This window comes from Salminus brasiliensis, chromosome 25 (assembly GCF_030463535.1).
Source record: "Salminus brasiliensis chromosome 25, fSalBra1.hap2, whole genome shotgun sequence".
Lineage (NCBI taxonomy): Eukaryota > Metazoa > Chordata > Actinopteri > Characiformes > Bryconidae > Salminus > Salminus brasiliensis.
In genome coordinates this window covers 19,980,901-20,008,253 of record NC_132902.1, presented here as the reverse complement: position 1 = coordinate 20,008,253, position 27,353 = coordinate 19,980,901, and the positions used below count along the sequence as shown (strand labels likewise).

The window sequence follows — 27,353 nt, the reverse complement described above, 5'->3', positions numbered from 1 at the left end:
ATTACGTATTTTCATATATAATTACACATTTAGAACGACATTCATGTTCGATTTATGACATATATCATGTATTTTTCTGCAAGACAGGACTGTGTGCACAACGGCAGCGTTCCCTCAAATCATGATAACATACCCCCTCTTCTCATTTTGAACACAAATGTGGAATTGAAAGTTTAGAAAGTGTCTTTCTTTGGCACAACTGCTCCATAATTGTCACTGAGTTATGAGTGAGAAATGATTCCTAACAAATTACACCATACTTGTGCTAGTGCCAGCGATAACTGTGAGGGTTAAAGATACAGAAGGAACGCTCTCTGCTTGTTGGGTTCAAGTGTCCCTGTGTGTCAGTGTGTGTATGTGTGTGTGTGTGTGTGTGTGTGTGTGGGGGGGGGGTTACTCAACACAGTTGATGAGCTCCATGGCTTTCCTATTGGGGCGTCTTATCAGCCCTCCCCTGTGAAAGAGGAGGAGGCGACGCCCGTAGACGCTGCAGTGTCCTCCACTCCAGATCAAATAATTCACCTCTTATTAATCACGGATCGGCCACTCAAAACACAGGAGGTAGTAATGTTCCCATGGCCACTTGCTATCACTGTCAGCAGCGATAAACAACGGCTGCTGTACGCCTCAGTTGCTGAAAAGGGCAAGGGATCCTTATAGGAGCATTACACAGCCCAAACTGCCTGCTGCAGAAATGATAAATGCCAAAAGTACTCGTAACAAGTGAAGCAACTTCCAAACTGACTGGTAAAGATCAGGTGGAAGGATAAGGGAGATGGAAGACAGAGAGCTAAAGGTTACGTAACACAGAGTGCTGATAATTCGTCTCCATCCCTACCCGGCTCAGCTCCTAGTGCACCGCAAGGCCTACAGTGGCTTTTCTGTCACCTGCTCCCTCTCTCTCCCACTTTAAGAGGCTGGATATTCCGTGAGCCTCTCGGATGCACATACAAACAGCATGTGCTCCTTACTTAATACACAGCTCCCCACTCAAAGCAGAAGGGATGGCCATGCCTTAAGGGCTTGAGGCAGTCATGGAGAGAACAGAATGAGGCATAATGGGATAGACACACATTCTAGCCCATCTTAACACTCATAACAGCCATAGCAGGTTTGAGGAGATGAACAGGGAGAGAGGGGACGCTTTAGCAGATCGGCTGCGATCCCTCAAGACGCGAACAAAAGAAGAAGTGTGGATGTCGGTGGCAAACAGGACAGTAAGAGTAAAAGCAGATTTGTGGTGTTGTCCATTTGGTATGAATTCTGGGGCTACTCAAGCAATTCTGTTTCTCATTTTTGTCCTAAGAAAAACTTGTATTATAAAAGGAGGGGAAAAAACACTCCGAGCTTAACATAGCTGGCTGCTTTTTTAAGCTGACAATGGCTTAAACCGTAAGAGTAAAAGCAGACTTGCACTGTTTTGAATTTAGTGAAGATTGGAGTAGCTACTCATATAATTTGTTTATCTTCTGTGTTGTACGCTCTAAGCAAGAATGGTCTAGAACCCTTTTTTGCTTGATAAAGAACTTTCTGCAATGGGTTTTCTTTGTATATGAAGAACCATTTAGCTCGGTTTACCATTGAAATGGTTCTGAGTAGTCATGGTTTTGATGTCGAACCCTTAAAGAACCCCCTTTTTTAGGACTTTAGGAAAGCCTCATGTCTCTGAAAGACAAAAGGTGGGAGAAGGGGAAAAAAATCCACTATGGATGAGAAGGAGCTTTTTAAGTCATTTTCAACCCTTTCTTATAGGGTGTAGGAGCTGGAGTTTCTCAGCCAAATCAGCCAAAAAACAAAAAGGACTTGCAAAATTCTCCTACGACAGCGATGATATGTGAGATTTGTTCTTGGCTACTCTGAGCTCAACTTTCCCTCTCTTGTTGTAAATGCCCATGAGCTGCCTAGCCTCAGCATGGCCCATGTTTTGTGAAAATTTGTAAAACTGCATATATTTTCACCCGTGCTGCTCTTCCACCATGTGTTCATCTCTCTCTTTGTGTCTGCGGTGGAGGAGACAGGATGAGTTTTTGCCGAACTGCCCTGTCTTACCCCCGCCTGCCAGAGGAGGGATCTGCAGGGGGAAAGGCTTGCCCAACCGGAGCGCTATCCCCATTTTCCCCATTTCCCCCCCAAGTCACGTTACCATCCAAAAGTTTTTTGCCTTCATAATCTTAGCGTTCGGCTCCAAGAACCGTATGAATGATTTTTTAATTCTCTCCCAGCACTCTGTCTCACAGTGCTTGTCTCCTTCTGTCTCCCCATCCTCTTTTCCTCCCTCCCTTCCTCTCCCTCTCTCTCTCTTAACCATCCGTCTCGCTCCCATTTCAATACACTGCCTAGCCCCACTCTCTCTCACTCTCTCTCTCTCTCCTTCTTTCGCTCTCTCTCTCTCTTTGTCAATCTCACTTTTTACCCTTTATTATTACGATTTGACCCCCATTCACTCATCCCGTCTTTGCCCTCCCCAACATTTCCCTCTCACTCCATCATACACACTGTTCTGCTCTCTCGCTCTTTCCATTTCCCCCTCTCTCTCTCTCTCTCTCTTTCTCTGCTGCCAGTCCTCCCTCCTTCTCTCTCTCTCTCTCTCTCTCTCCCTCTCTCTCCAGGCCCCCTGTTGCTGCCTGCTACCCTGAGCCGTGGTGTCGAGTTTGGCTAGAGTCGAGAGGAGCAGCTGGGCCAGGCTAACGGGGAATGATAATGACCTCAGAAATCTGCTCTTCGCTCCACAACAATAGGGTGCTCAGTCTAGTGGAAAATTGTGTTCATCAGCTAGCTCTGCTCTCTTACTAATTGACATTGCCAAATATTTTAAGAACAATTGGAATGCACAGGCAGAAAAAAAGAAAAAAAAATGAAAAAACGAAGATCTTAATCCGTGGACCTCATTTATTTATTTATTTTTTCGCTGACCATTTTCACCCCTCAGCCCACCCCCTCGGCCTGTGCCTTCTTTTGCCTTTGATTAGGAGATAACTATCGCTTAAACGAGGGCGAAAAAAGAACAAAAAAAAAAAGAAGAAGAGGCAAACTTTTCATGTCATTATCTGCCTGATGTCAGTGTCATGATGTTGACACAAAGGCCTTTTTTATGTGGCCTGTCAATGGGGTTCGAAAAGAGAGAGAGAGAGGGAGGAAAAGGGAGGGGAGAGATACTCATCACTGCATGATGAATGCCCGCCAACCCCCCACCCGCCCCCTGAATCCCACCAAACGCCCTGTCCAACACAGTATGGCTATGGGAGAAAACACAGGGTGAACTGTGACAAGTGTCCTTCTCTAAGCACTGCTTACTTTTTACAATCTGTAGAACATCCTAGTTTCCACATTGCCTAGATTACACAAGTACATAACAGTAAAACTAAGCCTAAGAACAGGAGCGAAAAAGAGAGAGTAACCAAGAGAGAGAGGGGGGAAAGAGGAGGGGGGGAAACAGGAGGATTCTTCTGTCATGGTATCATATGCCTGGTCCTCCATTTTTAATGAGACAAAGGTCAATGTATTCACTTGCTCTTTCACACGAAAGGCACCCCAATCATGCCCAAGTTAACTTGTTCAAACAAAGCCCCCCCCCTCCAACCCGGTCGCAGCCATTTGTATGCGTTAGTTTGAGATCGAGCAAGCGAGCAGTGAGAGAGCAGTGAGGAAGAAGCAAAGAGAGAAAGTGCGCGAGAGAGCAAGTGAGAGAGAGAGGGAGAGAGAGAGACTCATTCCAGAGGAATTCAGCTCTGACAGAGTCAGACAGCTGTCACCCTCCACATTCCCATCACAAACACAAAAAAACGAGCGCGCCATCCAGCCTTTCAGCAAATAAAGTTTCATTTGAACTTTTCTGAAAAGAAACTTAGTGTCAACAGTGAGACTCTGCTTTCGCGCCGGCGTTTACCGTTCACCCCCCAAAAAAACCCCAAAAAACAGAGAACAGAGAATGATGGGACTTAGCAATGACAGACTGATTTTAAACAATCTATAAACAAGAAGAAAAAAACAAAAAAGTAAAAGTAAGTAAGTAAATAAATAAATAAATAAACAAATAAAGCTACGTCTTTTTTTATCGGCTTACCAGCGAAACTGCATTCTCACAAAAAAAGTGTCGCAAGACCACCGTTTCTCAATTAAAGCGCTGACATCTTCCCAAGGCGGCTGAGGAGATGTCATATTGATGCATTTAAAATATTAATATTCAAACAGTCTACCTAGCCCAGCACAGCAGCCTTCTGTTACGGAAAGATAAATATTATGTTTTAATTATAAAAACATAAAACAGAAATGGAGAGAGCGAGGGAAAAAAAAAAAAAAAAAAAAAAGAGCCCGGCCTTGCCAAGGAGGCTTGTACGGGAGAAAGGTAAGCAATGTTTTGGCAAAGACATGGAATTAAAATCTGGTTGGTATACTGCATGCAGTTTACTTTCTCCATCCTGTGCTCTCTCTCTCTCTCTCTCTCTCTCTCTCTCTCTCTCTCTCTCTCTCTCTCTCTCACTCTTACTCACTCTCCCTTTCTCTCCTTCTCCCACTACTACATTGCTCTGTGTTGTCTCCATAACCAAGCGGGGAATCCTAACAGGATCATTAAGACATAAAACAGACTGATAAATGTTTCATAAGGACTGCCCGGTGACAGCCTCAAAGGAGTACGGGCAGCACAGAGAGACGACACTCGCAGCCGCTCTTTCATATACACTTTGGAATACAATTGGAATTTTAAATATATTGAAAAAAGCAATGCTAATTCCCACGACGGGTAATATTTACAAATTGAGTCTAAGAGAGAGAGAGGAAGGGAAGGATAAGAGAGGAATATACGGGGGGAAAAGTGGGCATGCGAGAGAGAGAGAGAGAGAGAGAGAGAGAGAGAGCGAGAGAGTGAGCGAAAGAGCGCGAGAGCGAGCAAAAGAGAGTGAGAGAAACCAAATGAGCTACTGAGGGGAAAATAAATTGGCCTTTTATATTGTTCAAGCGTGCACAAAAATACTAAGTCTACATTTATCCAAGACGTGTCAATCAGGCGCGCATGCAGACAATTAACGCGTTGAATGGAACTTTTATCGTTTAAGGACACCAGAGTCCTGACCTACTGTACTGAAATACAGCAGTCTAATGAATTCGCCTCACACACTAGGGCATCTTTTCACTTTTTTGATGACACCCGCCTCCCCTCCAGAAGAAAAGAAAGAGAGAGAGAGGAAAGAAAAGAGATTTAAGCAGATTTCGACTGCAGAGAGAGAGAGAGAGACAGAAAGACAGAAGCTAGGAAACAGGTTAGAGCAACACACATTCATGTGAACACACATTCAGCTCATGTTCTGCATTCATCTGTAAAAGGCTTATGTGGAAACAAAAAAGGTCTGAATGGCAAAACAAAAAGAAATAAAGAAATAAAATGCAATAAAAACAATAAAATAGATGCAGATGGAGAGTAATGGATAGATAGGGCCAGTGAAAGAGTGATTTATCTTTATTTACTCATATTAGCAGAAAAAAGAGAAGGATGCAAAAGAGAGAGAAGAACCTTCCCAACGCTCTGAGACACAAACATAGACAGACAGAGGATGAGAGATGGAGTCCAGTCAAGTAAACATATCTCTAAACATGTCCTTCATCACTAGCACTAATTAATGGAAGCACATATTTACACATTTCACAATTTATCTGGGCTTCATTCAGTTCTAATAGTGCTGATATGCTGTTTTTCAGTTTTTTTACATAATGTGAATTCTTTACATTGTGTCACGACAAATGGAAATATGGGAACAAGACCAATAGAAATGCTCCAAAATGTCTTATAATAAAATCTGTTTTCCTTGACTTCCATTGAAAGTCATGAAGGTTTTGTCCTATTTTGACGATACAAGGTTTTTTGTCTGACAGTGACGGTATACTATACATTACAATGTAATTCCTCTCTTTGCATATCCCAGCTTAGAAAGCCAAGGTCAGAGCCCAGGGTCAAACATGCTACAGTATCCCTGAAGCAGAGAGGTTTAAGGGCCTTGCTCACGGACCCAGCAGTGAACAACTTAGTGGACCTAAGTGGACTAAGTGGGTATCAAACCCACAACCTTGTGATCAATAACCCAGCAGTCTAACCACTGACCCCCGTAATTTACACCCCACAGCTGGGGTGTGAGTGATATACATAATATAGAGGGTGCTCTATATGTTCCACAGAAATGTAAGGAAACTAACTGTGCTGTCTGTATGAGACACGTTCTCGAAGAGAGCGCTTCAGCGGTTCGGCGCTAATGGCCAAGCTTTTTGAGCGAAATGAAGCCAGAGCGTTCCGTTTTATTTTGACTTTAATTACACAGCAATTACATTGTAACAGTAAGTTTGCATGTGTAATTACCCCCATTGTAATTGCGTAATTAGATGAATATCCATGCTTTATAACCTAAGGCATCCGCTGGCAAATCCAATTTCAATTTGTATGGAGCGAGTGTTTCACCAACACGTTGGAGAGCTGTGAAGACCTAGGGATATGTGTCTAATCCTTGTGCGACGTTAAAACGACGTTCCTGTTAAAAATATTTAGACATGCGGGATTTCTCCACATGAGGAGCGGAAAGGGATGGGGCAGGTTTTATAGCCTCAAGCTAGAGGGATCAGGAAGGGACAAAGAGGGGGTAAAGATAGAGGGTGAGGGTGCTTATATTTTAGGCATAAGATTTTAAAGAGCCTATATCTTACATCTTCGGTGTATGCCCAGCTACCTTACATTAGTCAAGTTAGTTCTATTTCATTTTCACATGCACAAAACTTCTTTATCCATTAAAAATGCTAATGGCACGTCAAGACTGACATATACTATGAGGACAAAAGTATTGGGACACCTGCTCATTCATTGTTTCTTCCCAAATCAAGGGTATTAAAAACAGTTTATCCTACTTTTGAGTAACTGTCCAGGGAAGACTTACTACTTTTCTACTGCTGTGAAAATAATAATCTAAAATAATTGGGTGTCCACAAACATTTGGACATATAGTTGAAATATCAAAAGTTGAATATGACAACGGTTCTTGATATTGTGTCAGAAGGTTGTAAAGAATGGACCAATAGAAATGCCCCAAAATGACTTGGAATAAAATCTTTTCACACTGACTTTGCATGACAGCAATGATATGTAAATGAGTTTTTGTGACATCACAAAAAGAGGGAATAAAAAATGAGCCATTCTGCTTCAAAATTCCCTTTTCCATGATACGAGCCCTTTAATCCCGTCTAACCCATCCTACGTCAGAGACCTGCTGAACTGAAGGACCTTGTCCACCTTCAGTCAGGCAGTTTGCGTGGGATGAACTCAGGAGCGTTCCGATAGAACAGGTGCACGGCGCCTTGTCACAGACACCGAGCTCCGGCTCACCCCAACCCCCCGTCAATCAACCCTGCCGTAGCTTTCTGATAACACTGACCTCTTCCTTTCTCTGTCAAGCTCTTTGCTCTCTGGAATGGACAGAATGTGTTCACAGTGCCGCCCCTTTTATGGCCCCCTCAAGCCCTGCTTTACATAGTATTACATCAGGTTTCAATGGTGTCTGTTCTGCCATTCAGAATAAGGCTCTGTTTAAGGCAATCTCCCTCCTTAAGTCTTTCTCCCTCTCTCTCTCTCTCTCTTTCTCTTTTTCTGTGTGTGTGTGTCTGTCTCGCCGTGCTGTCGCTCAAAGGCCTACCATAATGAATGCAGAAACACTATCAAAAAGTGGAGCCCCCTTGTTTATAGAGCCCGATTCAGAGCGAAGAATCTGAAATAACAATGGATCTCTTCCCCAGTCAAACCAATCTTGTAACAGTAATAAGAAATAAAAGAGGGGATGGGAGAGAAATGTAATAAAGGGAAAGATAGAGCAGACGTAGAAAAGGCTAGAGATTCCATTGAACGAGAAGCATATTTAAGGTTGATTATTGAGAGGGAGAGGAGAAAGGTCTTCAAAGGACGTTTCTCAGGCAACTCTCTCTCCCTCTCTATGTCTCGTCCTCTCTCACTCTCTCACACTCGCTCTCTCTCCCTCTAAACAAGTGCGGTGTTAAAGACAAAAGCGATTGTGTCGACCTTCTTTCACAGTTGAGATGTTATTGTTGATTACTGTAATTCAAGTTTAACTCAAAATTGCAGTGGGTAGGTGGTTTAGAGGTTGGCGGAGCTCGTGGAAGGGAGGCTGCAGATGAGGCCGTTGTGCTTTAAAGGGAATTAAAGAAGACGGGGGAAAAAAAAAACAACACAAATAAAAAACCTACAGATGATGAGAGAGGAAGTCTGTTCTCGCCGGGTAAGAGGAAGGTGCAAGATATTAAAAGTAAAAGAGAGGTATAGCATGCCACATCCTGTTGCATAATACGCAAACACATGTAAGATTGCAGACATGCACACACATACACACACACACACAAACACACACACACATACACACAGGACAAAAAAAAAAAAAAAAAAGAAATTACAGTATGATTACTGTTCCCTCACAATAATTTGGTCACACTTCTACCCATTAATTAAAATCAGGCATTGCATGTAAACTGTGCAACAGCACTTTGCGTGCTTCTTTACTTTTCTGACTCGTGAGCATAAGTTTTAGTGCACCTAATAAAAAGTCGAGCACCACACTATGAAAAACGTGGCCAGTGTGTCTAATTCTGCTGCACTTCCTCCCTCATGTATTTCACCTGTAGCTTTGTTGTGGGTTAGAATAAGTGTATGATTTCCGCTGCCAGCCCGAACCTGTAGCTACGAACTAGAGCTCGAATCGTCCTTTGCAACTCTAAGCCTCCTTAGAACGTGCCGAGCTCCTTGCTCCCTCGCAACTGCGCCCACTCGCAGGGCAGGGAGCCCTCAAGGTCAATTTTAAGAACAGGGTCACCAGTGGGGCACCAGTGTGTATGTGGATGTGCATGTGCGTGTGTGTGTTTTTGTGTGGTCGTAGGGGGGTTGTTGGCATCATGCCCACAGCACAGCAGTCCCTCACTGCCCTCTTCACCTAAGCTGGGCAGCAACATGGGGATTTCGGCTGGTGATCACACTTTGCTTTAACACCAGCTCACCAGAAGGAGCAAGAGAAACACAGAGAGAGAGTGAGCAAGATTTTAAAAATATTTATTTATTTATTTATTTATTTTAACCGTATATACCTTAATGAAGTAGGCCTTGTAATAAAACAAGCATTAGTCTTGCGGACTCCGAAATAATAATTCTAATTGTTCTAAGAGGGCTTTTACGCCAGCCGAATCATTAAATATATATTACGGCTGCATCAAAACATCACTCACGCTCTGCATCACCGTGGTGTTTACACTGGTGTTCAGGATTTATAGCTCGAGATTTCACAAGAGTTGATAAAATGCCATGAGCTAAATCTCACAGATTCAAAGTACTTGTAAAAGAGATGCAAAAGAAATAAAACTTCCTGCATTAAAATTCAGAAGATAATTACTTCCGTGACGTACCCAAACACCCCCCCCCCTCCACACCACCAAAAAAAAACATCTCTGTCGACGAGATGTGTTTAGGTTTAACCGTCTCTATAAAGAGAATAGGTTTTATCTTCCTCTCATTTTCATTAATTCCTAATTGGGGTGGGGGGTTGTCTGTTATTATTCCTTAGATTAAAATAAACATAGCCCACTGCATGTTCAAACCCATCTCACTACACGAGGGTGATAAGGACTGGGAATAAATAAACAATTTCTTCTGTACTGTAGAAATTAAGTTGCTTAGAGCCTTAAGCTAAGCCACAGCTCCCCCCACCCCCCCTCTCCCTTTTTTTCTCTCCTCTCGACGACTTAAAAGCATATTTTACCCGGCAAATGAAGTTCACATTTTTTGACCTGCTTTATATGTATATCTTTAATTAGTGTCTTGTTTAGCTTAAACCAACTGATTATCACATAGTCGTGACCTAATTAACGGACGGGCTGCTTAGCTGTGGTGTTCCACCCCGAGGAATGAGAAAGTTACCTTTAAAACTTCTGTAATCATTAGCTGCAGCTTCTCTTAATCCCACTAAACACACACTTTATCTCTAAAAGCTCTGTGTCCCTCAGCTGGGGTAGGTTCACTGTCTCCTTCTCTTACACGGAGACAGTGTTTTAATCGCTTGTAATGGGCGCCGTCCATGAAGCTCCTCCGTGGAGCGTTCCGCTAGGGACGGCAGTGCTGCCATCTATGTGCCGCCATCTATGCGCTGCCTGCCAGCGGCCTGCGAAGTTTAAGGGACATTCATGGATGGGTTTGTTCCGACACTAATTTGTGTGTTTAGTAAGTGCATCTAGTCTACAGTAAAAGCAGTGTACATAATGGAGAGCTCTTTGAAGGTGTCCGATGGGTATTTGAACAGAGGCGTTAAGTATCCCAGTTATGTGGGGAATGTAGAGCTGGGATTTGTAGTGGCTTTGAGCGAGCACGTTTGACCAAGCATGGTTGATCACCTCCGTACAACACACACACACACACACACATACATGCACATTTTGTCTCTCACAAATGGGAATCTGGACATCAGTTCCTTGTAGTTGGCTTCAAATGAGAAGGGGCATAAACCTATGGGTGATATCCTACGAATAGGTCACTGTTTTTATAGGCTAATATATCTATTAAAATAGTGATATATCTATGGACTGTTGTGGGTTTTAGAAGAAGGGGCCTTACCTGAGGACGGAGACGAGGGGTGGGGGCTGTCATCTTGCACTGAGCCTGTCTGGGAGTGGCCTCCTCCGGCTCCACTCTCCTCTGTCACATTGGAAGAGCCTGGGGTGGTGGAACGGCTGATGGACTGAGATTCAGGGTCGCTGGCAGAGCCACGCCTCTCATCAAGACCATGCTGAAGGCCCTCTTCTGGGCGGCGGTCCTTGTTGTGCACCCGAGAGTGGACCACCATCTGGTGGTAGGTTCTGAATACTCTGCCACAGTCAGGGCACTCGCTGGGCTTCTCTTTCAGGCCAACCAGGCTGTACTCAAGCCCTTGGCTAATGCCCAGACCACCATGGTGAGGCAGGAACTCACGGTGACCATCAAAGCCTCCAGCTTCTTCCTTCATGGGCATTATGCCTCCGCTGGTTCTTACACCGTGGAGGGCATCAGGGTGTTGCTTCTGCTTCAGGCCATCACTGGAATCAAGGGTAGAGTGCTCATGCTTGTCTTTCCCAAAGGGCACCATCCCAGCAGCACTGGCCATCTCTTCCTCCTGCCCGGGGGCTCCATGGTGCTGATCTTTCGGCATGAAGGAGCGTTCCATCGCCATGCTGCGTGCCATGATCTGCCAGGCCTGGTAACTATTCAGTGGGTCCATTTCTGCCACTTTAGCTGCGGCCTGCAAGCGCTCCATGCAACTAGACTTCAGTGGGGGCACCAGGTTCAGGCAACCCAACAGAGAGCGCTTCTCATTCTCCCCCAGGCCATGGCTCATGCCGGCCATTGGGCCCAAGAGCTTTCCAAGCATTTCCTTCTCCTTCATTGCTATGCCAGCCTTGGCCAGCATCTGGTGTTGTTGTTCGGCCAGGCCCTGTTTGTCAGGAGTGAGGAAGCCACCTTGCAGACATGAGATGTAGCGTGAGTACAGGTTGGCATGGGCTTCTTGTGCTAAGCTGCTCATGCTGTTCACAGAGGGTCCATCTTGGTCAGCTCCACCTCCAACTGGAGGTTTGCTCTTAATGGCTAGCTTGTTGAGATGTACTTTCATATGGTTTTTCAGGAACCAGGGCTCCTTAAAGCGACGTCCACAGATCTGGCAGCAGTGCTCGAATGAGTCCTTGTGCTTGCGCATGTGACCCTTCAAGAACCAAGCCTGGCTGAAGATCTGGCCACAGACATCACAGCGGAACTCATTGGCAGGCTTCTCTCCACCGCCAACTCCTGTACCCTGCCCTTGGGCTGACTCAGCAGTAATATGGGCCTTCTCCACGTGGCTGATGAGGTCTTCCTCCTGGGAAGCAGCGAAGTCGCACAGAGTGCACTTGTAGGGCTTGTGGAGAATGCGAATATGGCGTTCCAACTCTTCACGCTTCTTGAACTTGCCTTTGCAGAAGGTGCAGCGGAAGCCTGTGGCTGGGTTAAGAGCCTGTTCATCTTGCTGGTTGGTGCCAGTCGGTTTAGGTGAGGCAGAGGGTTGTGCGAGCCCTTCTGGTGTGCCTCCCAGACTTGTAGGAGTGAGGAGGCCACAGGCGGACCCGGGCTGCTGCTGGTTATGGCTCTGCAAGCCTAGGTGGGGTGGAAGGGATTGTGAAGGCTGCAACAAGCTGTTCCTCATTTGCTTATCGCGCAGGATGGCACGCTCTTCGAGCTCATGGAGAAGCCTGTTTTCCTCGCGTACACGACCACGACCTTTGCCCAGACTTCCCAACTTGTGGGTGCGAAGGTGAATCTTCAGGTTGCCCTTCTGGGCTGCTCGGTGGTCACAATAGGGGCATTTGAAGGGCTTCTCGCCAGTGTGGGTGCGCATATGCAAGGAGAGGATACTGTTGAAGCGGAATCGTTTGCCACACAGAGGGCACGGGTACTTGCGGTTCTTGCGGGCATCGTCCTCTATGTCATTCATCTGGGACATGATTCCCAAGTTCTGCCCGTTGAGGAACTGCTGCAGGTCAACACGCCCATTGAGACCACTTAGGGCACCTGCATCCATGTTACGGTTGAGCTGATTGGCTAGCAGAGCCATTTGGCTGCTGATTGGCTGGCTTGCCAGGGCGGCGTGAGTTTTCTCATCCAGTGGGGTCGCTGCCTTTTCTTCTGGGATTTGTTGACGGCTCTGTAGGTCGGGGAAGGCGTGGCCAAGCTGAGCGGTCAGCTGATGCAGCTTTTGACTGATTGGATAGCGGCCATTAAGCACGGCACTGCTGATATGGGTGTCGGTGTCCGGGACCGCTGAGGACACACCAAGGCACAAACTAGAGTCTTCCATCCTGCAAGAGTAAAGGAAAAAGGAAAGAAAGAGATGACATTAAGTCAGTACACGCCTGGCACCACCATTGTTCGCAATCAACATCAAACACTGAATAATAGGAAGGGCTGAAAAAGGGAAGGTAAAATGAGACTGGGAACATTAAGAACGTAATATATGTATCAGTTCAAAATGAAAAACATCCACGTTACTTTGGTTACTCACAAGATCGTGCCGTTTTTTAAAAGCTCTCCATTGTCTGGGAAACGTTTAGGCGTGAATGCCCTTTCTACTACACTTTCTCAAGTTCCACGGGGAGGAAAAAAAAGGCACTTCACTTAAAGAACATCTCAGCATCTTGGGTGTTGTGCTGAAGGTCATGTTTCCCGAGCAAACAATGTCACAAAACTGGCTTTATTAAGGTTTTAGCACAACCGCAAGCACATTTCCTTGATTACTAAAGGGGGTGTAAGTGTGAAAAGGCTCTTATTCTTTTGCTAATATGCAATCTTATTGCGAATATTATATCAGCTTATGTGACAAAGGTTATTGCATGTTAAGAAAGCTAATTCTCCTCACACTTGAACATTTCTTTGGTGTTCCGTGCAGCCTGCATGTGTGTGGGGGGAATGGTTATTAACGATGACTGCAGCTACAGTGACGAGTGTGAAGAAAAAAAAAAGTGAGTTTATCTCCCTCTGGTTTATGAAGTACTACATGTACTCTCACACTTGGGGGAAAAGCTGTAACTCTCAGAACTTTCTCTCAAACAGTAACACAATTTTGGAGGCAATAATTACCCAGTAAACACGGCAAGGCGCCGCATAATTAAGCTACTTGGGCCCATCCTATCAGAATTCCTCCAATTACACGCCTTAATGAAACAGAGCAGTGGCATTGTCATGAAGCCGTCGCAATACTACAATTATGATATTAACAATAGCACTTAAAACCAAGGGGTTACTCCAGTAAACACACACTCTTATCTCACTGCTGCGACACTTGTCTTGGCGTAATTTTTCATTAAGAGGCACATTACGTTTGATGCGAATCACTTTGCTCTCGCCTCCTCTTCTTCTCTTTTTTTTTTTCTCCTCTCCCTCCTCTCTCGCTCTCATATGGCTTCCGATGAGGAGAAAACAACAGTTGGCGTTATTGAAAGGGTTCCCAATGTATCAGAGGCTTCCCAGGCATTTAAAATGGCCACAGAGCAGCCCAGTGCACCGTCAGGATGAAATGAATACACAAGCAGAGTCTGTTGTTATCTGGCGTGGCTGTGCTAATTTAGGATGCTGCGCACTGTGTCTTAAGGAGGGATAATGGTGTTGCCACGTTCCCCTGTGACCGACAGGGTCAAGCTTCAGAAACAATAAAGTGAGTTTTGCTTTGGTCAACAAAATATCGTATAATGTCTCATTAAGCTGATTAGTATGCTGCCTAGTAACAGTGGCCATGCGCTATAACACATGATTATAATTATAAGAAAAAAAATCCTTTCAGGGCTAGTCGCTAAGTATTAACATGAGGTGGCTCCGTTGTCCAAAGGCGGACGCAGGAACAATCGGGCAGCAGATTCTGTCCAACGTGCAAGAAGTGAGGAATATCTCTCTCCGACCTTTATTTAGAAACCAAATGCACTGCCTCCATGCCCCCTTCCGTTCTCTCTCTGTCTCCAACACACAAACACACACACACATACATGCCTAGGGGAAACCAGAGTGTGCTAGGGCAGGGAAGCCGTGCCTTCTGGTCATTAATAAACCCTTTAAATGGTGCCGATTGACCCAGTTTACCCCACAGGAGAGCGGCTACCTAATGATTCAGCATCTGCAGGCTACGGGCTGCTGACACACTCTATCCTCTACAGGAGGAAGACGCTTCAGGGTGGCACCTTTTGTAGCAGTGGCACACGTCTCGTATGGTGGTGTTCCGTGTAATTACGGGCGCAACGCTACGCTACATTGCAAACAAAGTGGACTGGCTTGTCCCAACTCTTCTCACCCTTCTCAAACTCTCAGCAGTTCACATGGACAGACACATACACTCGTACACATTCATGCACAAACGCACCACTACAAAGTCACAGGCATACGCAGGGAGCGCTGCACTAGGCAGTGGGTGTGGAGCGCATATTTGCTGACACACTGACTTTAAGGGCTCTAATAAGGGCTGCCTGTTTGTTAGCTATTTGCTCTTCCTACGCTGTGCTGGGTTAAGCACTCTTATCGCTGCAACATGAACAAAACACTATGGTCACTTCCAGTTTCTGCTGGACGCGCTGCGTCGTGGGCTGCTACTGAATGCCATAGCGCTTTGTCCTCCAGCTACATCTCTGAGGAATTTAAAGTGAAAAAAAAAAAGAAAGAAAGAACACCAGACCATGGTCTGGATGAAACAATGCTCTGTAGGTGTATTATGGATTTAATGACTGGTTATGCCCTGAATGCACTCAGGCATATCTGTGTAGGCATATCTACATTGCTAAGCAATTCCTTACAAATTCTGTTTTCAGCGAAAAGTAGCTCAATGAGAAAGACAAACATAATTTACAGATGAATGAAGTTAAGAACATTGGGTCTCACTCACCAGCTGTTCTAAAGAAGACATTTCCTTTCTTCTTAAAACTTACTTATGCCGATTCTGACATTCACCAATGTGCTTATTTCTTCAGTTTATGGTCAACACATCATGAATCTGACATAGATGTTTTAGGACTTTCTCAAGAACAAATTTAAGAAAATTTGTAGGAAGAGATTGGCGAATGAGGCCCATTCAGCTAGTTAACGACGAACAGGAAAGCGCAATGAACGGAGCAGACGGTCAACTAAAAAACGGAAAAGCCAGGAACGCCGGCCTGAAACATCACTTCAGATCTTCAGGCCTTGTGACTTTTAACTTCTCTTCAGCAAAGGAACTGTTAAAATCGCTGTTACGTGCCAGTCCCGACTTCTTTGCAGTCCCTGCGGATATCAGACGAAGGCCCTTTTGAGAGTGGCTGGCATGGCACGCCGCCTTGCGCAATAGAAATCTATGATTTAAGCAAGGCCTGATGAGCTGTTGCTCATTTGGAGAGATAGCAGCTTGCCCTTTTCTTCAATTTGATTTCCTGCTTTATCTTTACCATATAACAAAGGCAGATAGACAAAGGAACAATGTGAAATGAACTGACGAATCCAGTTTGTTTTTGAACGTACCCTCGCTGACGAGTGTATGCAAATGAAGTGCATTAATATGCCTTCCTTGCTCCCGAGTCATTCCATCTCTCTTTTTTTTTTCCTTTCTGATTAAAAAAAAAGGACATTTCATATGGTTAAAGATGTGACACACACTTGCAGTAGGCATACAAGCTGAGGCATATCACCCTTACACACACAGACACACTTATGTGAACATTGCATGAATACACACAATGACACACACATACAAAAAATGCAGTCTTTTAAAAGGCCATCAAAAAATGATATTGGGAATACTCTGTGAGGAACATCACTATGGTACAATTATCTGCAATATGCATATTTTCCACAGTATAATCAGCAAAAGCTTTATGCCAAAGAGCCTTATCTCTAAAGAAACAAAGTAATTAAAATCTAAATATTCCTTCTCTTAAATTCTGCCATACTGTCATGCTTAATACACATCTGATAATAAACCCAAACTCCAATTCCGCAGTGCACCAAAGCACAATCCGGGACCATTATTACAAAATATATATATATATATATATTTATCTTTTCTTAAACCTAATCACACTTTAATTCACTATTCTTTGCATTTACACTCTTGTGCATTCCTTGCAATGACTACAACAGTGAGAATATCAAATTTCAGGCCTTAGCATACAATATATGGCCTAGATTTGTCAATGTATCTCTCTATCTTAAAAAAAGCAATGCAATTTCCCTATAATCAAAAATATTTGCAAAGCCTGAGCTTGCTTAGTTGCCTTATATAAGCAAGTAAGCAAAAACGGAAAAAGAACTAGGCCTGTAATCTACAGCAATTTACACTTATCAATCTATGTATCTACAGGTTGCCATGCAAGCTCCCTTTTTCCATGTTTATAGTAGCTATTGGCTCACCTATTTGGACGAGTGCCATTGAGTGGTGGCCCCCAGCACCTAGGCCCGACGGCAGAGACACACACACATGCACACGCAGAAACTGTTCCTTGCTCTAGAGCCCCTGGCTCTCCTCTCTCTCCTTCTCAGGGCTGGGACACCTGCTTAGGCTGCCAGCGTCAAAGTCTGTACCTCCTGACACTGACACTACCTCTACCTCACATAATGTAAGAGCAGCCGCGTGCTCTAATTAACGCTAGCTGTGTCACTGAGCCTCAAGAAAGCCACCGAGACTTCCTCTGTTGTTGCGTTCTCACACGGGAGCTATGTGGCATGCATCTCTACAGTCTGTGGTTAATACGCAAGCCTTTCAAGCAACACGGCAAAACAACCGGATTCATGTCTTTCTTATCTTCGCTTAACTTTCTATCTTGCACTGCAAACTGCTTTTGCACCCCTCACCTTCATTAGAAAGGGAAACTGACACCGCTGCGCACAACTAACTGTATTTACAGTCAGACCTGCATTCTGCCGTGTCTGTGGATATTACTCTGATTCCAGTAACTGCTAGCAGATGTGTTTAATGTGCCTAGACTTACTTATATAATAACATTGTCCTTTGAGGATTATGCACGGCAGATGCCGTTTGTTTACATTTAAGAGCTTCCAAGGGCAACGTTAGATAGCTCGGTGCCACTCAAAACAAAGGCCTCCTAATACTTCTTTGCTGACTGCTGACTGTGCTTAGCTAAGAGGCTGTGACAATATCTAATCTGATCATGGGCTGAGATACAATCTGTAGAACGCATTTACAAAAGATGTGAGAATTTACATTGCTTTGTCTCAGAAGATGAACTTACTTCACCATGACTCTCAGCTGTAGAAAGGTCTTTAGGATGGAACTACATGGGAAATGGATAGAGTACTTTGCCCATCGCCCAACGCCCATCATCGTGGTCACACAAAAACCTTGCATCTCCACAATGTCAACTTAATAGGAAAAGGAAAAATCCTTTTTAACCTTCAATGGAGGTCAAAGTAAAAATACTTTTTTTCAAGTCATTTTGGAGCATTTCTATTGGTCCATTCATCATGAAATATTGACCAGATTCAAACTTTGCCAAAAAGTGAAAAACAACAAAAATGAAGAAACAAGGTCTTTGCATGACGGTGTATTTCAGAAGATCTCAAATGTTCATTTAGACCAAAGGTCGTGGGATTATCAAAGTCCACTAAACTGCCACTGTTGGGCCCTTGAGCAAGGCCCTTAACCTCACTGCTGTAGGGGTCTAGAATTTTTTTTTTTTTTGTAAATCTGCTGTTTTTATTATTATTGCTTTTGGATGCTTCACATTACATTTACATTCCATTATTAGTGGAGTGGGAGCAGCATATGGGAATAACTTATTAAAAATAAATGTAAATAAATATAACTAAAATAAAGCCAGTGAGCTGCTTTGTTATGTTTGTATTCTATAGATCAAAATGCATTGACTAATTACTATGCAGTGCCTCATTAATGAATTATGAAGGAGGTCATCGTTATTAATAAATCAATCATTATTTACTCCAAGAGCAAAAAGTCAGCTCGAGTTCCGCCTGATCATTAACGGCTTTGATATGAAAGAAAGGGAGAAGGAGAGAAAGGAGCTGGGGTGCGTGGAAGCGGCTGCCATATGCTGCATATTTAATGTGTTGATATGGTCATGCATGCTATGTATTTATGGACCTAAATGCACAATAGCTAAATCACGAGCAGACCGTGGCTCAAATCCCACTGTGTGCATATCAGTGACTCAGGCTCGATCTGGCCTGCTCTCTCCCTCTCTTTCTTGTGCATGCTTGCTCTCTCTCTCTCTCTCTCTCTCTCTCTCTCTCTCTCTCTCGTGCTGTTTAGTCTATTGCAGGTGGTCTTCAGAATACTTCTAATTAATCCAATAAAACGTGCCTTGTTTTTCTTCCTCTCGATGCTCTTTGACTGAACTGGATTATTAGTGGCTGTAATGAGGCATTAAGGGAAGGTTCCCAGCGCAAGAACTAAACCGAGTCAAAACGCGAAAGGCTGAGAGAACAAAGCCATGTTCAGCGCGCCTCTCTTTACAAAATGGAGGTGGCTGTTCTTATTTGCGGTTAAAAACAAGAAGACAGTGTGCGACCTAATTATAGGAGCATGTCTGAAGACCTCAGGTTCGCTTCACGTGCGCTTCACGGTAACAGTCGCAAATATATTTAGGTTGGATAACCTTGCTGCTCTTGATTAACCACCCCACCTCCTCCTCTGTCCCTTGTCTCTCTCTCGCTCTTGCTCTCTTTTTCTGTCTTGCTCTCTTGCTCACTCTCTTTCTCTGTGTCTTCTCTGTCTCGCACAATATGTCATTGAAGAGGTCTTAAGAGAACTTTTCAACAGGTAGTTCAGCTTTCAGCTCATCTCCACAGATCAGTATGAGCTCTGAAAAAAAGATAAAGGAGAAAGAAAAGCACGAGAGTAAGAGAGAGAGAGAGAGAGAGCTAGAGAGAGAGTGAAATGCTGCTCTTTTCATCCCGTGTGTCAGGCTGGCTTGTTGGGATGCCAGTGGAGGGAAGATCAATGGGAGACCACAGAATTCCCACAGTTCATTGTCCTGCTTCGCTGCATCATCATCGTCATCATCATCTTTGGGGCCGGCCAAAAGCTCAAAGCCTCCCTTTATGCAAGCTATTCACAGTGTTATCTTGAAGTACAGCAGATGTACTGTGTTTGCGTGTATGTGTGTGTGTGTGTGAGTGAGTATGCATGTGTGTGTGTAAGTGTTGTGTGTCATACAATAGTACTCTCAGCAGTGTGTAGGAACTCCTGCCTGTAGATTTTACGCTGTATGTAGAGAGGAAGATTAATAACTCTGGGCATTTGTTAAGCAGACAGCACGCTGGAGAGGAGTGTTAGCGGGGGTCTCGAAATGAAGACGTGTGGGGTGCTTCGAAAAAAAAGGTGTTTATCACACACACGCAAAGACGTAACGAATACATATGTTTACTGTTTCTCAGCTTGTTATTAGTAGAACAATCGCGGTTCTGCGCTGAGCTTTTCCTCGACTAAGTATAGGTACTGACTCTATATATGTAGCGCTATCACACTATCACTATCATTGCGCTAGTTTGTTTATAATGCATGTATGTAATGATTACAGTTATACATTCTATATTGCTAAGTTCAACTATGTACCCCCATATTCTGCTAGCTTTGACCTTAAAAAAGGATGGAAATGTAGCAAGACTATAAAACAACATTTTCAATTTCAGTTTAATTAAATAAGATATCTGATTCTCAAAAGTGGTGTTGATTAGATGCTTAGAATCTGTACGTCTGAAAGAATTCAGCAAAGTGTTTCATAGAGCTTGCATAGCTTGATTTATCCACACTTTGGCTACAATCACAGATAAATAAACCTCCTAAGGATTAAACAGCAGGGACTCTAATCCCAACCACTTGCCATCAGCAGCCGGAGCCAGAAAGAGCACAATTGGCCTAGCTCTCTCTGGGTGCGTAAAGGCTCTCTTTCTTCCCACATCACTTCAGTGTGTTGCATCGGCAACACTTGAGTGAAGTACAAAGTAAGTATACACATTCACTGAATAACCTGGTAACCAGTGATAAACCAGTGGTCTTCAATTCTAGGCCTGGATTACCCACTGCCCTACACTTAATAGAGTTTGCTTCAGCTCCCAACACACTTGAGGCAATAAGCATACTAATAAACAAGCCCTTCATAAGGTGACCTGGCTGTGTTATAAAAGTATATGTTTTTTTCATTACAACCGGCTAATCTGTTTTGTGAAATACAGGCCTGCAGTTTAAGGGGTTAACACTAAAATAAATCTCTAGAAGCCAACACATACTGTACGTAGACCAGAAAAAGAAAGACAAGCCATTATTTTGTCCCGCTCCATCCATGCATAGACCGTGTGGTCAGCAACGCTCGCCCCTCTTTTTCTCGGGTCTGTGTGTCAGAACACGAAGCAGTGTCCTGGTAGTGGAGCAGATCAGGTCATGGTCAAATCCCACATCACGCATGGCTAGTCCACAGCACAGAACAAGCCTGGGAACAATGAGCTCAGTGTGGCTGTCCAGTCCAGGCCTTACATCATCATCCCTGCTCCAAGCCTGGTACAGGAACGCCAGCGGTCAGGACGGGGAAAACACCGCATTGCCAGAGCTGCTAACATAAAAAAAGTAGGCCTTGTTTACGTGCATGTTCTGCTGGGTTACAAACGACCCAATTTGGGTTATTTCCACAACCCAGTGCTGGATTACTCTAAAACTAGGGTCAAACTGACCCAGCATTGCTGGGTTATATGAATAACCCAACACTCTGGGGCAGAAAAGTTACCTAAATATATATGGTCACTTTGACCCAGTAGTGGGTTATTGTGAACTCGTTTGTTGGATTGTGCAACACTGGTAGAGAGGAGGAGGCAGGTTGCCAGTGCTGAGAGTTTTATTTCAGAAGACCTGAGAGCCAAAGTCGTTATCACACTTAGACCTCAAACTTAAGATACCCAGTGGTCAAGCGGCACACTTTAAGCAAAACCAACGTTACACAGCCAAACGCAGCTCAACAAAAAGGCTAAGCTCACCACAAAGAAAACACCAATGGTAGTGGTACGAGGAGAAGGTGAGTTATAAGAGGGGTGAAGCTTTCAGGGGTCTGGCAGTATCATGGCCAGTCCAGAAAAAAACAAAAAAGCACTCGGGAAAATAACTCCCTCAAATGCTGCTAGTTCTTGCTGATAACTGACCCATTGGCTGGGTTGTTGCCATGCCACAGTCGCTAACTCAGTGGCTGAACTACTCAAAACCTACCCAAAAACCATGCAGCACTGTGGAAATACTACAGGAAAGTGACTCAACAGGCTCAGCTCAGCATTTGGACGGCAAACAAACAAAAAAAAAACGTACTAAATTAATAACCCAGCAGTTTTTTAGAGTGTGGTGGAATCTGAGGCATTCGAACGCTGTTTTAATCTAAACCGCCCATTTGGACCAACTGTTCCCGCGCAGGTAGCCACAAACAAAGCTTACCTTTTCCTCAAAACTTCAAATGTCAGTATAACCCCTGAATAAGTGAATATCAGAAATAATTGCTGTTTTCTTTTCGCTCACGCTGGTTCTGTTCGTATGAGTTTTGCATAATGACTTCAACAAGGGGTGTTGTTTTGACAGGTGGTGAAATCAAGTCGGGAGGAGAGGGAGACAAGGTTCAATTTAGTTTGTGAATCTTTTAATTGTTGCATGGCTAATTAAAATAAAAGCGTGAGAGAGAGAGAGAGAGAGAGAGAAGGAGAAAAAAGAAAAAACACCTTAACACTATTTACTGTTGCTTGTGTGCATACATTGGGCTCCAAATTGTGTCTTCAGGCGGCTCGGCGTACTGTATGCACATCTGAGGGAGAGAAAAGAAGAAGGAGGGAAAGGAAAGGAAAGGAAGAAAAAAATCTGCTGCTGCTACTTCAGCATACTTACTCGCTCTTCACAACTGTGAGCCTGTAGTTTGGAGTTTTCACAAAACAAATGTATGGCTAATTAGAGATACTCATTACGGCAGGCAAGTCAAGTAATTATTTTACATCACGCCGTCGTTAATTGAATGATTCTTCAATGTCTTTTGAAAATATCTTCTTCTTCTTCGTCTTTTTTTTTTCTCCCTCTCTTTGTCTCACTCTCTCTTTTCCCTCCCGCGGAAAGACGATAAGACGAGACAAGACCATAAACAGGTAGAGCAGCCATATGCTCTTGAATGAAGAAGCGCTGCTGTCGTGGCAAATGGGCTTTTTAAATATTGAACCGCTGCATGTCTTTTTAATACGGGTGATGTTAAATCTCCTTTATGCCGTCACTTTGATAAACTCGCTGGCTAATCTGAGAGAGAGCGAGAGAGAGAGAGAGAAAGTTTAACTTCGGAGACAGAGAGAAGCTCTCCGTCAAGGCGGTTATGCAACTGTTCTGGGTATGTCCATAAAGCGTGTGTTTTTTAAAAGGCAGCTCTTGCACATCCTGTTTAAGAAAAAAGCCACTAATCTTATCAAAGCCATCAGGAAGTCAGACTCGAGTGGAAATGCTTGCGATTCTTTGCATACGTTACGATAGTGTGTGTTTTTTTTACTGCTATTGTTTGCAGCTGTGAGTGGCACTATGGCAAAATCAGAACTATGACTTTCTCTTCTCTGTGCAGTTCAGAGTTAGCCCTAACACCTCCATCTGTCAGTCAATGGCAAGTGGTGGAAGAGCAGAGCACAAAAAAGAGGCTCTCCTTATTAAGAGCTAGGAGCAAAGTGTGTTTTACTGTAGGCTAACAGTGATGGTCTGTGTGTGTGTATGTGTGTGGAATGGGAAGACTCTGGAGAGAGGGTGGAGGACCTGAGGGAGAGCAGGGTCTATGTTTATTTATCGGCCTTTGTCGGAAATGGTGTGGCCCGTACTCCCAGGAGCATCAGAGAGAAGAAGAGAGATAGAGAAAGCAAGGACGTAAGAGGGAAAGAGACAGAAAGCATATGTGTGTGTGTGTGTGTGAGAGAGAGAGAGAGAGAGAGAGAGAGAGAGAGAAAGAGAGACAGAGAGAGAGACAGAGAGACAGAGAGAGACAGAGAGACCTAAAAACAAATAAGAGAAAGAGAAATGAGAGAGAGAGAAAATAAAGAAGCAAAGTAGAGAGGGAGAGAAAGTATATAAGAGAAAGAGAGAGAGAGAGAGAGAGAGAGAGAGAGAGAGAGAGAGAGACAGAGAGACCTAAAAACGAATAAGAGAAAGAGAAATGAGAGAGAGAGAAAATAAAGAAGCAAAGTAGAGAGGGAGAGAAAGTATATGAGAGAGAGAGAGAGAGAGAGAGAGAGAGAGAGAGAGAGAGAGAGAGAGAGAGAGAGAGACAGTGAAAGTGAGAAAGTAAGAGAGGGAGAGAGAGGTAAAAAGCATATGAGAGAATAACAGGGAGAAAGAGAGAGAGAGAGAGAGAGAGAGAGAGAGAGAGAGAGAGAGAGAGACCTAAAAAGAGAGCAAGAAAGCAAAAGGGAAAGATCGAGAGATTAAGAAAGAGAAAAAAAGAAGAGAGAGAGAGATAGGGAGAGATTCCAGTATTACACACAGTCCAGATAGAGTCTTTGTATGGATGCCAGCACTGCGCTGATACACGACTAATGATCATAGGTCTAAAACCAAACTGGTCAAACCTCAAAGACTTCTAAAACAGGGCCTCTCTCTGAAAGCCACTACAAACAGCTACAGCCGTTAGCATTCCCTGTGCTTAATGCTGGATGAAAGAATGCTAGCAGGTGCTTCACAGGGACCTTCACGGCCTGATTTGCTATCAGTGTTTGTTGATATCATACGAATCAAAACGCTCCATTTCATCATGTGTGGGACATATCTGAGCTGAGCAACGTAGATCTCTCTGATCCTGCTCTCTGCCAAGATGCTGGCCTCTACTCCTCATTTGGAACATTCAGCCCACCGTCAGCTCTCCAGAAGAAGAGAACTAAATGAAACCTCCCCGTCTAACTGTGCCGGGCCAGATAAAACAGCCGGTCTGCCCTGGAAATCCCATCCCGCCACACAATGGCCCTTCCACCTGTGGCCTTTAGGCCGGCTGCACTTGATCCCCTGCAAGAGACAAGGGGATAAACGGCCAAGTTTGGCCAGAAAGCTGGAATCCAGACATCTCTCCTCACTCAATCCTCTCTCGCTCTTTCTCTCTCTCTCTCTCTCCACATTTTTATCATTTCTCTCTGCCCTCTCTGACCTTGAACATGATAATGTACTCATCCTCTCTCAGAGGCCATCTCTACAGCTGGCGTTGACAGAAACACGGGACAAGAAAGAAAAGAACGAGAGACAGACAGAGAGAGAGAGAGAGAGAGAGAGAGAGAGAGAGAGAGAGAGAGGAAATATAAGAGAGAGAAATGAACAACAAAAGAAGAGAAATAGAAAGAAAGAAAAAAGAGAAAGAAACAAATAAGACTAAAAAAAAAAAAGAAACAGGGAAGAAGAAAGAGAAGAAAAAAGGAAAGGAAACAAAACAAAGAAATAAAGAATGAAAAAAGATACAAGACAAAAATAAAAAAAGATAAAAGAGAGAAAGGTAGAAAGAAAACAGATTAAAGAAAGAAGGAAAAAAGAAGGAAAGACAGAATGAATGAAAGCAAAAAGGCAAGAAAGAAAAATAAAAGAAAGAAAAACATAAGAAAGATGGAAAGAAAGAGTAAAAGACAAACTGGATGAAAGAAAGAAAGAAAGGACAGAGTATGTCGGTGTGTTAGTGTAATGTGTATGGTGATGTTCCTGCTCCTGCAGTGTTAGACGGAGGAGGTTCTAAGAGAGAAGCACGTGGATCAGAGAGGCTAGCGTGTGCCGAGGCAGAACATCTCCTCCTCTCATCTGTTTTGGCTGGGTTTCGGCTGCCATGTTAACATGTTGTATGTGTTACCATGGCGGCCGCACGCTCGCTAGCGTGTTTGACAGCGCTGATCTCCGCGTGAGCTGTGCCGGAGAGGTCACGACCTCCGTGTTCTCTCCCTCTGTCTGAGGCTACACAGCAGCTGGGAGAGGAGATGGGAGGATTTTATAGCATGTTTATACAGCTCACACAGAGATTAATTACAGCAACGTCACCATAAATTCACCACTGCTTTGGACTGAGAAGAAGAAAAACCTGAGAAGGTCTGAAGAGATTGTTTACTCTTAAACCTAATGGACAGGAGAAAGTCTCAGAGTAACAGGGCTAGGTGTCACATCCTTACTGTTTTACTGGGTTAATCCTACCTCAGAGAACATGAGGAAACGGTAGTACTTCGCTGAAAGCAGCGGCACGTGTGTACGAACTGGTTTCGGGCCCTACTGGCACACATCTACCTGTCAGAGAGTCTTGGAAAGGAGGTCTTCTTCAGCTCCAGACATTGAGAAATACTCAATGATCTCTCATTCACACACACACATGTTTGAAGAACTGGAGGCCATTTACTAGTAAACCTAATACTCCAAGAAAGCAGCCTCCCTTCAGTAAGAGCAGCAGGTGTAGAGAAGCTACACTTACATATGACTGTGTTCAAGGGCTAGTCCTGTCGTATTGGCAGCACTTCTTTACAAGACTAGACAAGTGTATTTGCACAGCTGTGTCAGCAATGAGCCCAAGTCATGCCGCCTTGTCATCAGCGTCCTGAGTCTGAGAGAGCACAATTGTCTATGCTCTCTCCAGGTAGGTAGATGGCACTCTCTCCCCTCATCACACTTAAGTGACATTGTTAGTGGTACCAGTTTGAAAAGAGGCTTTGGCCTCATGGAGACGTATGTTCTTTACCCTTCTAGTGTCGGGAGCATTACTAGTGCTAGGGGGGCGCTACGAAGGGGTGGGTTAACTGGTCGTACCAAATTGTCAAAAAAAGGTATATAAAAACTGATGCAGGCAGTTGCATAGTGGTGTTATCAGGAAATACTGGTGTGATGCAAGGTAAGCATCTACTAGGCCAGTAGCTAGCAATCAGAAGGTTGTGGGTTCAAATCACAGGGCTGACTGGTACTCCTGGTTGTGCCCTTGTGCTCTCTGTTTGGAAGTGTGCTTGAGTAAAAGCACAAATATTCAGTTTCAATGCTACTCCAGTGAAGTGCATGCACAATTCCTCAAGTATTTTCCACCCCTGCTTCTACAGCACTGGAGAATGGCAGTCCTTCACTAGCTCTGACCCAAGATGTAGAGGCCTTTTAGTGGTAAATGTAAAGCCTACAAGACAGTTGCAATGCAATGGAGGTTAAGCATCTCGTCATGACTGTTTTGCAAAGTCACTCTAACCACTCGAGCCACAATGTGCAGCAGGTGTGTGTCAGGTGTGGGTCAGTCAGTACGACTGTGCTCAGATACCAGCGGCGCAAACCTATTCGGCCCAAGACACTTCAGCAAGCTTTGGAAAGAGATCTTCAGCTCCAGCCTCCAGATAAATTCTGGAAAACCGTTCCTTTTCACACACACACATACACTCGCACACACACTTTACCACCTCCAGGGGCCCGACACCACCACCCTGCCGACATCATCCCCGTAGGTAGAGAGGCTTAATCTGTCTCACCCTCCGCCATTTCAGAAGACCCCGGCTTGTTTGCGCCCCCCCCCCCACCTCCTCCTCCTTCATGTTCTTTCTCTCCATCTTTCCCTTCTCTCCTTCCCTCTCTCTCTCTTCCTCTCTCAACCCTCCCTCCCTCGCTCTCTCTCTCCCTCCCTCCCTCTCCATATTTTCTCTCCTGCATCTGATTAAGTTAACAATGTGGCGTTATTTGCATGCTGATTTGGCGAGGTCCCTCTCGTCGCTGCTCGCTCGCACAAACACAGGGATGGCAGTAATGTGATACGGCGCAGCAGCCAACCAGCCAGCCAGCCGACGCAATCTCTCCCCCCTTCAAACCCAGGTGCGC

The 27,353-nt window shown here is 44.4% G+C and overlaps 1 protein-coding gene across 5 annotated transcripts in view; it reads right to left on the bottom strand.

Annotated features, from left to right (window-relative positions):
* znf536 (zinc finger protein 536) overlaps positions 1-27,353 on the bottom strand; it is a 255,016-nt gene that overhangs the window by 117,371 nt on the left and 110,292 nt on the right. For all 5 annotated transcript variants that reach the window (XM_072671541.1, XM_072671544.1, XM_072671543.1 and 2 more), the window contains one exon: positions 10,637-12,885. In XM_072671541.1, coding sequence (XP_072527642.1) covers positions 10,637-12,884 — 2,248 coding nt within the window. In that variant the 5' untranslated portion in view covers position 12,885. The remainder of the gene's footprint in view (positions 1-10,636; positions 12,886-27,353) is intronic.